General features: G+C 46.7%; 1 protein-coding gene across 1 annotated transcript in view; it reads right to left on the reverse strand.

The window, feature by feature from the left end:
• Nucleotides 1–609: 609 nt before the first annotated feature.
• The window catches only part of TSLP (thymic stromal lymphopoietin), a 64,972-nt gene continuing 52,543 nt past the window's right edge, over nt 610–13,038 (reverse strand). The window contains exons 4-7 of the mRNA XM_077861197.1: nt 5,656–5,827; nt 4,645–4,689; nt 3,846–3,980; nt 610–1,452 (exon numbers count right to left, since the gene is read on the reverse strand). Of these exons, the coding sequence (XP_077717323.1) occupies nt 1,336–1,452; nt 3,846–3,980; nt 4,645–4,689; nt 5,656–5,827 (469 nt within the window). The 3' untranslated portion in view covers nt 610–1,335. The remainder of the gene's footprint in view (nt 1,453–3,845; nt 3,981–4,644; nt 4,690–5,655; nt 5,828–13,038) is intronic.

The raw sequence follows: 13,038 nt of genomic DNA on the forward strand, positions 1-13,038 counted from the left end.
AACAAATAACTACTGCTCTCTGCTCTATTTTGGCCTGGGCTCAGGGCTGGGGCGGCCCCTCCCCCTGGAAGGTGATTGATAGGGTGCAGCAGGCATTCCAGAATAGGAGAAAGCATTTAGCATTGTTGACCTTAGACTCCACTGTCTCTTCTAGATGTGGGGGACATTAAACAGGGGGAGAGAGGACTAAAGGCACAACTTAGGAGAAAGGACACTGGGATGCATCTGGAAGCCACCTATCCCCTAATATTCTCTCCGAAGGGCAGGACCAAGCCACAAAGCAAGAGGGGAGTAGCCAGGGGGCTGCAAAGAACTGAAGAAAAAAAAATCACCGCAAGAAAAAAGTCCCTAACTGTACGTTGGCAGACAGTGACCAGACTTAGTGTGGCGATCATTTTGCAGTACACACAAATACAGATTCACTGTGCTTATACTTGAAACTGATATAATATTATATGTCAATTATACCTCCATAAAGAACATTTTTAATTAGAACAAATAAAAATTAAAGCTAGACCACAAAAAAAAGAACTGAAGAGAAGTGATGCCCCTCAGAAAATGGTGTGAGACTGTCTACAAACTACATCAAAAAGACCATTTGTAAGAAGCTAATTTGAGAACTGTTTTATTAAGAAATATGTAGTGTCAATTACAAAGTAATATGTACATTTTAAAAAAGTGCTTACAAATAAGTTAAAAATATATTCCATAAATTTAAAAATATATATATTTTAGCTTTAACAAAGGCACTTCTTCAGGATCTACTTGCATATCACTCTTGTCAGATAATTTTTAGAACTTGATTTACAATATGCCCACAATATTTTGCTTGGAAATTCTTACAAATTGCTTCATTATAACATACAACTTTTTTGTGCACCCCTTTTGCTTTTATTTTCTTCTTTTGTATACTTTTGGAATGAGAACACGAGAAGCATCAGTACATGTAGAAGCAGCACCTGCCTTTATAAACAGAGGTCTACAAGCTTTTCCTTCCTTGACCTTCTCCTTTCCCCTCCTACTACACATTTAGGTTCTTCCCTTGAAGTAAAGGCTTTTGCAGTTGCAGCCGAAAATTACTACACACAGTGCCCCAGGCATCACCCCTATAAGAGTCTCCCCCTCCATTTGAGGGATAGTATTTCCCCTGCCTTATATGTGTACATCAAACAATAAAAGCTTACAAAAATAAGTTAAGAAACCCTACCGCAATGAAAAAATAAACATCGGTGGTCTTTTAGGTGTCACAGTTAGAGTTAACATTACATCTACCTAATAAAAGATGATTTATTCTGTTGCTGTGAAATATAGCCTTAAGGAAGGTGTATTTTGTTTCTATGAAATGCGACTGAAACGACGCCACAGCCCTATTAAGTGTGCGACTTGTTCCCGGCATTTATTTGTTGTGACTCCTCTTTTTTTTCTTTTCTTCTTTGCCTGGGTATTATTTATCTGTGGAATAGGAGAATCAATCATCAGGACTGTAACTACCTTTAACAAGCCCTTGAATGGCAGGGTCTTCTTTATGCAAATCAATCTCTCAGCATGTCCCCTGAACACCTGCTCCCCCGCTGCTCCAGTGTGCTTTCTTTTTTTTTTTTTTTTTTTTTTTTTTTTTAATTTTTATTTATTTATGATAGTCACAGAGAGAGAGAGAGAGAGAGGCAGAGACACAGGCAGAGGGAGAAGCAGGCTCCATGCACCGGGAGCCTGACGTGGGATTCGATCCCGGGTCTCCAGGATCGCGCCCTGGGCCAAAGGCAGGCGCTAAACCACTGCGCCACCCAGGGATCCCTCCAGTGTGCTTTCTCCAGAGGAAGCCCTGCCATCTCTCCACCCATCTGCCTCATTTCAGGGCCAAGTTCCACCTCTGTTACAAGGCCTCTGCTAATTGCTCAGAATTTTCTTTTGGAAACTCTTCTGGTGCTTCAGAGTGTGTTTCACTTAACGGGGCTCTCACTTACGTGCTGTTTTTAACTATTGCATCATGGATATTCCCTGTTAGTGCTGAGCATGTCTTTTACATGGGAAGCATTGAATATTTACTGATTGGCTAAATAAATGACTCAGTTAATGGTTTCATGATCTCCCTGACAAGATCGTAAGTTCTTGCCGAACAGGGTGTATACACCTCTTCATGGATATAATTCAGTAGACTATAATTTGGATCCCAAGTGCTCCTGCTTTCTGTCCCTCCCATCGCCTACCACCCACATGTGCCCAAGACTAAGGTGGAGTCTAAACTTAAAAAAAAGAGAAAAGATTGTGATAATCTTCCTACCTATTCCTTCAGCTGAATTACTCTTGGGTAGCAACAGAGTAGGCCTTCTAGAAACACAGTGTTCAGAGCAATCAAATTCATCAGGTTACTAAACAAAAATCTTATAATCTAAAATGTGCCGAGTCCTAAGTATTATTGGTCTTAGGCTCTCCCTTTGCGCTCAGGAGAGGGCTGAAATAAATTACTGAGACTTTCTCTTTATCACATGCTGTCCAGAACCTGATCTAGACTGTCTTCTATACTCTTCTTTCATAGACTAATGCTACTATGGCCATTTGTAGATTTGTCAGGATCTCTGATAGAAGGCATTGATCCAAACAGGCTTTTTTATATGGCTGTCGGGTATTGAGTGCTTAACTCAAGCCCTATCCAGATGGGCCATATGGCTCAATCTTCAATCCCTAAAATAGTGACTGAGAAAAGTCACCCGTTAATAGGCAGTAATCATGCATATCCTCATGTCTCTCTTTTGTCTTTTTAAAATTTGTCATCAGAGAGATAAATGACCTATTTTACTTGCCTATGGAAATATTTACCGAATACTTGTTATGTTGCCAGGCACTACCTTAGGTACTTTTACGTCTATTTACTCATTGAATCCACATAAACACTATATGGGACTTGCTAATATGACCCTAGTAAAATGGGGTTAATGGACTTAAACTGCCATCTGTTTCCCCACCTTGTACTTTGGAAATTAATGAGTACCAACCAGCCTTCACTAGACCCAAAGGAGTTTCTCTTGTGGCATTTAGGGCCTCCTGCTCGGTCTTGCAGATGAAATTGAACATGTCAATGTTCAATTGACATTGAATTGAACATCTTCTAAATTGAAGATGTCAAGTTAGAAGTTTGGGGGCCAGGGATGCCTGGGTGTGGCTCAGCGGTTGAGTGTCTGCCTTTGGCTCGGAGTGGGATCCGGGATGGAGACCCTAGGGAGCCTGCTTCTCCCTCTGCCTGTGTCTCTGCCTCTCTCCGTGTCTCTCATGAATAAATCAAATCTTAAAAAAAAAAAAAAGTTTTGGGGCTAGGATTCAAAGTCAGGCCAGACCTTCTGCAGACTTCCTGCTCCTAACTCCGCACTACTATTTCTAGTTAAAGCTACACATCCATTCAGAGGCAGGTAACTGCGTGTGCAAAAATCCATTGTGCAAAGAGCCAGCCGTACCAGCAAGTAAGCAGGTGTGGGTAGAGACTTGATGTATCATCTAGCATTGTAAGAAAGCAGCACGCATTATCGGTGATAAACCCAAGCAATGCCGCTCGAGGTGTGTAGCGGATAAGGATGGCATTAGGGGCCCGTGCAAGGTTGGGTCCTTGGGAGGCAGCATTTTGGACGATCACCCTCTCCGGCTCGGGCGGCCAAGATGTAGGCGGCTCGCTGAGGACAGCCTGAGACGCTGCCCGAGGTTCAGAATTCTAATTCTGCCCAAAGACTCGGAAGCCCCGAAACAAGCGAGGGGCTGGTTGCCAGCTGTCGCCCGCTGGCCTGCTCCTGCAGGGGGCCTTTGGGCTCCTACGGCCCCGGCCCAGGCCCCAGCGTGACCCGCGGCCCGCGGCTTACCGGCGCTGCGGCGTAGCCCGGGCACTCGGCGGCGAGCGCGGCGACCGTCCCCTCGGCGAAGGCCTCCCGGGCGCCCGACGCGCAGCCGCGGATGCGGTGCAGGGTGAGCCGCTCGATCCTGGCCAGGCAGTCGGGCTGCGGGGGGCGGGGCGGGGCGGGGACCGGCGGGGGCAAAGAGCGACGGTCGGCGGGAGACCAGTGGGGGGCCGCGGGGGGCACGGCCGGAGCGGCAGGGGGCCGGTCCTTGGGCGGCGCGGCGGGAGCAGGCGCGGGGCTCGCTCCGCGCCCGTTCCCGGTTCCCGCTCCCCGCTCCCCGCTCCCCGCTCCCCGCTCCCCGCCGCAGCCCACCGGCGGCGCCCAGACCGCGCTCTCGCCGCAGGAGCGCCCCCTGCTCCGCGCCCGCTCCCCCGGCCCCGCCCCTGGGCGCCCCTCCCCGCTCCCTCCCTGCTCCGCGCCTGGCCCCTGGTGCCCGCCCGCTCCCCGCTCCCCCGGCCCCGCCCCTTGGCGCCCCTCCCCGCTCCCTCCCGGCTCCGGGCCTGGCCCCTGGTGCCCGCCCGCTCCCCGCTCCCCTCCTGCTCCGCGCCCCTCCTCGCTCCCCCCGCTCCCTCCCTGCTCCGCGCCCCTCCCCGCTCCCCCCTGCTCCGCGCCCCTCCCCGCTCCCCGCCCGCGGCGCCCGCTCCGCCCGCCCTCCCCGACCGCGGCAGGTCTCGGGGCCAGGCCGGCACCGCCCCGCGGCCCGCCCCGCCGGTGCCCCCGCGGATGCCCCCGCCCCCGCCGCCGGTGCCGCCCGCCCGCTCACCGGGTCCGCGCAGTACACGGGGTGGCTGAACTCCGTGCTCCTGGTCTGCAGGAAGGAGAAGCGTGAGCGACACGCGGGTCAGGCGCCGGGTCCCTGGCGAGGCCGCCGCCCGCGCCCGCCCGCGGCTCCCGGCGTCGCGGGTGCCTCCGTGCGTGGCCGTGGGAAGGGCCCGGGACGCCCGGCCCCACAGCGCCCTCCCCAGCGCCCCGGGCACGCTGGCCGCCGTCCGACTGCAGCAGGGAGCCGGGAGGCCGCGCTCCCAGGGCCCCGCCTTCTGCCTCGTGGCCACCTGTGCATTCGCACCTGCGTGCCCCATCCAGAACCAGTAATCAGGGGAAATGATCGCTGCTGTCTATTAAAACTCTGAAACGCACCCCATCCCATAACGGCATTCCGAGGCTTCTGGAACACTAGAAACCCAGGGCTGCGATCCCTGCCTGGCCAGGGCTTGGCTCACAAGAATTCCCTCTCTTTTTACCCTTCCTTTTCTCTCTGGCCCTCACCCACGGTCTTCTCTCTCCTGCACCTGGGGGAGCAGCGCTGGGGCAGAGAAAACACACCTGGATATGTGTTATCTGTCACTATTGCTCCTCATCAATATCTGCACACCTCATGTGCACCGATTTCTAGGTCGTCCTTTGAGAGGCCAATATATTTAAGTGTCACTTGTAAAAAAATTTTTGACAAAATGCCGGGCCGCGATCTTTTTCCAGATTATTTTTCTTTCCTTAAAAATTAAATTGTAGTTTATATTTGTGTACACCCGTTCTTTTGATGAAACACATTTGTTTTTTAAAAAATGTTTATTCAGGGATCCCTGGGTGGCTCAGCAGTTTAGAGCCTGCCTTTGGCCCAGGGCATGATCCTGGAGTCCCAGGATGAGTCCCGCATCAGACTCCCAGTGTGGAGCCTGCCTCTCCCTCGGCCTGTGTCTCTGCCTCTCTCTCTCTCTCTCTCTCCCTCCGTCTATCATGAATAAATATAATCTTTAAAAAATGTTTATTCACTTACCCCATCCATGTATTTCTCCAGGGCTTGGTAAATGACTTCCTGATACTTCCGTCTAATCTTCTCAAAGTCACAGTCAATGAAATTGTAGGTTAGCACCAGCCCTACCAGCTGCAAGACGAAGATCTTCCTGAAAAACACTGACAGAACAGATAATAAGGCATCAGGCAATACACTCGGAAACCCAGTTCAACCCCAGTTTCACATGAAACTTTCCAACCGCCCTGCATCACCCCTAGATGTGCGAGGCCTGCCTTAGGGGTGTGTGCCCAGACACCACTCTTTGCCTCCTGAAGCCCATATTTACCCATGCTGTTGCCTTAAGTTGGAGTCTCCCTGATGCTCCAGAGCTTTCTGGCTCCACATATATAACACCTAAACGCCTACGGGCTCTTTTCTTCTAGGCCAATGATTTTCCTTGATGTCATTCCCTTTCTTTATAGAATTCTCAATTGATTACATGAAAGAAAAGATAGAACTAGCCAAATCTGTGGCATTTTCACATTGGTAAAATCATCAGGAATTTCCCTCACCTTCCTCTTTTTATCTTGGCCCTAAACCATTGATATGTACCTGGAGGTGCTTTAGGAAACAGATATCCATATCTTTCTCCTCTGGGGCCACTTCATGGCTAAGCCCCTGTCTTGTACCTGAAGCTGCTTTAGGAATCAGGCACCTATCCTTTTTCCTACAGGGCCAGTTCCATGGCTAAGCCCCTTTCTTATTACTGAAGCTACTTTAGGAAACAGGTACCTGTCCTTTCTCCTCCGGGGCCAGTTCCATGGCTAAGCCCCTGTCTTGTACCTGAAGCTGCTTTAGGAAACAGGTACCTGTCCTTTCTCCTCCCGGGCCACTTCCATGGCTAAGCCCCTGTCTTGTACCTGAAGCTGCTTTAGGAATCAGGCACCTATCCCTTTTCCTCCGGGGCCAGTTCCATGGCTAAGCCCCTGTCTTGTACCTGAAGCTGCTTTAGGAAACAGGTACCTGTCCTTTCTCCTCCGGGGCCACTTCCATGGCTAAGCCCCTTTGTCGTGGTTAGAAAACACCCCAAGGGGCCAGGTAGGGATGCTCGCGCCTGCTGTACCTCCTGAGCACTTCTCTGGGCCAAGTCCAGCTGGTTCTCTCCGCCCTTACCAATCTCGGGGCGAGGCGCGCCTGCTCTTGGGTGACTGGGGGTCCCTTGGGGGCTGCGGTATCTCCTAGCACGTGCTACAGGGGTCAAGAGACTCCTGGGCGCTCCAGGCGGGGCGCGCGGGGGAGGGTGCTGTCCAGCGCGCGGGCCGCGGGGCGGCGGGTCTACGCGGACCGAGGGAGCTGCAGCCCAGCGGAGGGAGTCGGGGGGCGCCCGGAGAAGCCCGCCAGCGGGGTCGGAACGACGGGCCTGTGCAGCGGCTCCGGGATGTCCACCCTCCCCCCCCTCCCCCCCCCGCGGAGCCCGGGTCCTGGGGAAGTTCCTAGGAATCGGCCGGCCGCCGAGGCAGGGCCCCCACGAGAGTCCCGGCAAAGGTCACGGGCCACGGGGTGCTTGGGGACAGCGGCGGGGGTGGGGGTGGGGGGACTCGGGCCAGAAGGGCGCTTTCCCCGCAGCAGGCGCCCAGCAGCTGCACCGGTGCAGCTGGCCCCAGTCGCTGGTTAGGCCCCCGGGAGAAAGCCCGGGGCTCTAACCCGGGTCCTAGTAAGCCACTCATTCACCCATGACTGACAAAGGGGCTTTTCTGGAATCTTCCAAGTCCAAGGTTGTATTTTTGGGGGGTCATGGCAGCATCTTTTGGGAAAGAAATCTGGCTGCCCCTCGCCCCCGTCAACACCCAGGGTGTCGTGGGACGATGCCAAAGCTTGATTCATCTGCTGTGACATCAGAGGTGCAAGCAAGAGGTCAGCAAGCAGGAGCTGCAGACGGATTTTTTCACTAGGCTGGGCTATGCGGATGGGAGTAGGGGCAGAAGAAAGCAGCCTTCCTGGAGGTTCCACTTGCATTCCTCCAGGGTGTGAATGAGTGGCCTCCCTGCCTTTGCTGCTTCTTTTACAACCTTGCATCCATGGGGGTCTTTGTAGAGATGATGCAGAGTGCCTCCTCCTCAGGCATCCTGGAAGTCATCTCTTTGCCTGTTACACACACTGCTAAACCCTTATGCCCAGGACCCCCAATCTCCTTGTCTGTAATTATGTGAGCTCTCAGATCACTTTGATCAGATCACTTTTCTGCTTACAAACTCTTGATAGATAGTTGCCTTGACATCTCCAATTGCTGGACTCCAAGCTGTCTTTCCAGCCTTAGCTCCTTCCTTCTCTTAGGCTTCTGCCAAATAGTATCCGACTTCAATAGGCTCCACATAAACCCTCAGCTTTCTTCTTCCCAGCCTCACACCCTCAGGTGTTGATATTCTCCTGTCATTCGACGCTGGTTTCACTGGACATCTCCAAAAGTGGTCTCCCACCTGGATGTGGTGTCACTCCCCTTTAAGACATACTTTTTTTTTTTAAAGATTTTATTTATTTATTCATGGGAGACACACACACACATACAGAGGCAGAAACACAGGCAGAGGGAGAAGCAGGTTCCACGCAGGGAGCCAGTCGTGGGACTCAATCCCGGGTCTCCAGGACCATGCCCTGGGCCGAAGGCAGGCGCTAAACCGCTAAGCCACCCAGGGATCCCCAACATATTTATTTTGGGCTTCTCTTTTATGATCTCCATTCATGATGTAATATTTCAATAATATTTTTGATGTAATTTTTTATTAGACTTTGAGTTCTTTAGAAGCAAGAAATGTTTTATGATAAATGATTTGTTCTCAACATCCATTTACCTTTAACAAAACCATCTGAAGTGACTTGGAGTACATGTACTGGTATCAGAAGGTAAGAAACCATCAAGATAAGGCAAAAGAAAGAAACCAAAGAACTAAAGGAAGTGTGGATTGGGTACAAGAAGCCATAGAAAAACATTATTATGAACTAGAGAATTAAAGGTGAAGGGGAGTGGGAGATACAGGAGTCCAGTTATGGATGAATAAGTCATGAGAATAAAAGGTACAACACAGGGAATATAGTCAAAGGTTCAAATAACTATGTTGCACTCCTGAAACCAACGTAACACCACGTGTCAGCTATACTCGAATTAAAACAAACAAACAAAAAAAACTGGAGAATTAAGACAAGCTCAAAAATGGTTCCAATTTTCCAAGCAACTACTGCAAAGGAGACAATGGGAAGGAAGGGCCTACAAGTTTGTTGGGGAAGGCAATTGATCTTATGCCTGTGGTTGTCATCATAGCCACCAAAGGGGTTGGTCTTCTGCACTGCATGTAGTAGATACTCAATAAATCCTCAATTAAAGTACATTACCCTTCTGTGAAGGTCATTGTTAGGAAGCAAATTATTTCATATTAAAGAATCTCTCTAGAGAGATCTTTCTAGCATTTTGCTGTCTTCCTGCTAGTATCCATTGATGGCTTGCTAGGACTACCATTCGGATAAGGGAATCTTTGAAAATTCCTGGTGGGCTGAATAAATTTCTGTTTTTTTTTTTTCTCTTTCCATTTGTTCACATGCTGAAGGTGTGAGCAGTATCTATATGTGTAGTTAGGGAAATACTAGCTTAGGTCAAGAATGATGACTTTCTTATATTAGGAAACAGAAGCAAGTTCATTTGCAGCACTCTGATTACTCAGATTACCCAAGAACTGGGCCAGAAAATGACCAGTTACACAGCTCTTTTCTCTTACCTTCATTAGAAACATCTGTCATTCATTTCTTTTCTTAATATTTTTGTTATTGTTTTTAATAATAGTTCTCTTTCTTTTTCATTCTCTTATTCTTATTCTTTCCCTGCCTCCTTTTAAACTTACTTTCTTCCTCCTCTTCTTATAACAATCCTGAATATTTAAAGTAATCTAGTCCTCATGCAAAATTCAGTCTGTGTTTGAAGACATAGATCCAAGCTGTCAGGAAAGAGAGGTGCTTTTTTTTTTTTTAAATTAAAACTTTTTACTTTATTAATGCCTGTTGTCATTGGACTTAAAAAATGAAAAGGATGTCACATAGGTTACTGATGAAAGGGGAGAGATCTTCTGTGGAGTAAGAAAAGTGGATGACACCAACCTTTGCTTGGTAGTATTTTAGGAAGTGTGAAAATGCACTTTCTCCAGTAGTTGAGTCTGGAAGTAAAGTGATTTCAATGGATTTTCCAGGGTGCTGGTCATATAATCACTCCAACTCTTGGTTCTCACACACTTATGCAGAAAGGACCACACTTTGCAGAAGTAAACATTCTTTCTTTATATTCTCCCTTCATTGGTCACAGTCAGGTGCAGTGTTTATGTGATGTGAAGTGTATGATTTGTGATGACTCTGGCACATGTCCATTCACCCATTAATTTTGCATTAAGCATTTGTACAACAGTGTTGCTATTGGTTGGAACTGTTGATTGGTTTTAGCAAACTCCATAACTCCATACTTCCTCTAAGATCTTTTGGAGACGCTTCTAGACCAGAACGTGGAGTGAGGGAGTTTCTTATGACAAATGCAAACAGATCTATTCTATTCTATTCTATTCTATTCTATTCTATTCTATTCTATTCTATTCTATCCTATCCTATCCTATCCTATCCTATTCTATTCTAAGGCTGATGATATCTACATAATCAGCTTATGGCTAAGAAATGTTCCCAGATATTTTTGAGTTAGGGAATGAAAGAGGCCAAATAGATGCATGAAAACCTAGGGTTTGCACTCATTTCTGTGTGAAGAAACCATCTTACCCCTAAGCCAATTGGAGGTAAAAGATCTTGCCTACTTTTACCCTTCTGCAATCTAACAGGCAATGAACAGGGAGAAGATTGTTCAGGGAAAAGGTAGCAGTTGAGCTTCCTTAGAATGCTTCCAAAGAGCTGTAGAAGAGGTCAGAGCTGAAGGTTAGCTCCAATTTCAATACCTTTGCAAAGATATTCACTCTACCGAATACCTTGTTTTCTTCTCCAGATATACCGTCCACCCTTCCCTACCTTGCTTTGTACTCTAGGGAACCTGGCCCACAAGGACTGCATGAATGGGCTCCCTTGACCTACAGCTTCAAGTGACATTCAGCCAGTGGGAGATTTTGGCGGCACCCAGGGAGACCAATGAAGTTGGGATCTTAACTGACCCACTCCCTCATGTTGGCTCCTCATAGACTGATGCTTCCCTCTTCTGAGGGCCCTATCTCCTGTTGGTTGATCTGTTCATCCTGCTACCTTCCAGAGTTTGATAACCATTCCCTTTCTTTGTATTTTTAGGCCTGAGGGTGATAATGGCCCCTTACTCTTTCTAGCCTAGGGGTACACTTCTATGCTGAGTGTTGCAGTTTGGCTGAACATAATGTATGTCCTGGCATAATTTATTAATAAAGCTTTTTACCCTTAAAAGTTGCACAATTTAAACAATAAATTACATGATTATTGTTGACTTCTCTACTTACGCCCTTTGTAAATAATTCTTTTGTTAGACTCTTCTGCAATTACCCAGCTTGAGTGCACCATTGGTTTCCTGTGGGCCCCCTTACTGATACAGTTGCCTACAATGGTCACCAGTATATTACTCACTTGAAATTATCAGCTTCATCACCTTTTGTGTCTGCCTTGTGGCAGCATACTAGTTCTACAACTTTTACACAGGAAATGTGGTTCTTATATAATTAAATTCTAATTTACTACTCATTTTAAGCGTGAAAGATGAGTTATAAGAAATTCTGCAATTTTCCTTCCTTTTTTTTTTTCCCCCAAATGACATCTCTTCCTAGTAATATCGTCAGCTGGGATTTGTAAGTAAGCTACACACACACCTACTTGCTCTATTGTGTAACTTGCTTCATAGTTGAGCTCTCATTGTTTATGTATAAAATGCTTTTAAGAAAAGTGATCCTTATGTGAGTCAGGTGGTAGCCACTAGCATATTTCTCATCTGGTATGTCCGAGGCCCTCCAAGTACTTCCCCTATCTTGAATCCCACTATTTTCAATGATGTATCTGGGCTAAACAATCACCCTAAGTATTTCCTCTCTAAAATGTAATAAGTCTTTAATAACCATTTTATGGCACTGCCTCATTAAAGCCCATACAGCCAGTCAGAGTTTCTGAGAAAGGGCTGCCTGGGAATTCCAGATGCAGGGTGATGGTGAAGAGAGGAAGAAATAGAAAAGAAGGAGGAGACTGTGCAAGATTGAGAAAGATAAGTGGACAGCAAAGAAATTTGGGATCTAAGAGTTTGACCTGGCGCCTGTCCTCAGGTGGGACTATCATCTAGAACAGATGCTGGGAATTTAGAGCAGGAGGTAAGCAAACTACAGCTTGTAGGCTGAATTCTGTTCACCTGCCTGTTGGGTAAATAAAGCTTTTTGGAATACAGACATGCCCTTTCTTTCTTTCTTTCTTTTTTTTTTTTTTAACAGCATTGTCTCTGGCTCCCTTTGCACTACAAGGACGGAGTCGCATGTTGAGACAGAAACCATCTGGCCTGCAAAGCTTAAAATATTTGGTGTCTAGCCTTTTACAGAAAATGTTTACAGGCCTCTTTTCAAAAATGCATTTGAAAAGAGGAGATAGAATTTGAAAACAAAGACCTACGGCAAGTACTTCATACTTTGTTAGTTTATAAAATATAAAACCAGAAATGAACCTCAATAACTCTATATCTTAGAGATATAGGCTTCTCTCACCTATTTGAAAGAAGAAATTTATAAAATTAGTGTCAGCATTATTCCTATTACAAGAATGTGCCAATATGTAAGTTTATTGTAATTTAATTAAATGAAGAAAACTTGCATTCTCTCTAAACCCCCAAACTTCCCTGATACAATGAGCTGAGTTACTTTTCCCATGTATACTTGAATTTTTGCAAAGTCAGAGCTTTTCAATTGGTGACTTAATTTTTTAAAGGATTTCTTCTAGAGGACAATAGTTTTTGAATAATCTTGATAATTTTAAGCCTATGTATTTGAATTCAGATATGATGCTTATATCCATATTCTGTTTAGGGTCTAGAACATGGCCTCATTATATATTAATGTAATTCAGTTCTAGTTAATGTTTTTTAAGCAACTATTAGTTTCACAAAAGTAAATTCAAAGATTCAGATAATGTGGCATTTTATTTTGTAAATGCATGATTTTTTAAAATGTGAGAGTTAATAATTAAAATTATTATTTAATTATTAATAATTAAAATTTAAATGTGGTGAGTTAATGAATAGTCAACTAGTATAGGAGTCAGGAGATGAAGGTATACAGTTCTGTCTTTGGCCCAGGGAAGTTTGCTTACACATTGTTTTTTCTCTCTCTCCTTTTAAAAGATTTTATGTATTCATTTGAAAGAGAGAGAGCGAGCATAAGCAGGAGCAGGGGGTGGGGA

This window comes from Canis aureus, chromosome 2, assembly GCF_053574225.1.
Source record: "Canis aureus isolate CA01 chromosome 2, VMU_Caureus_v.1.0, whole genome shotgun sequence".
Lineage (NCBI taxonomy): Eukaryota > Metazoa > Chordata > Mammalia > Carnivora > Canidae > Canis > Canis aureus.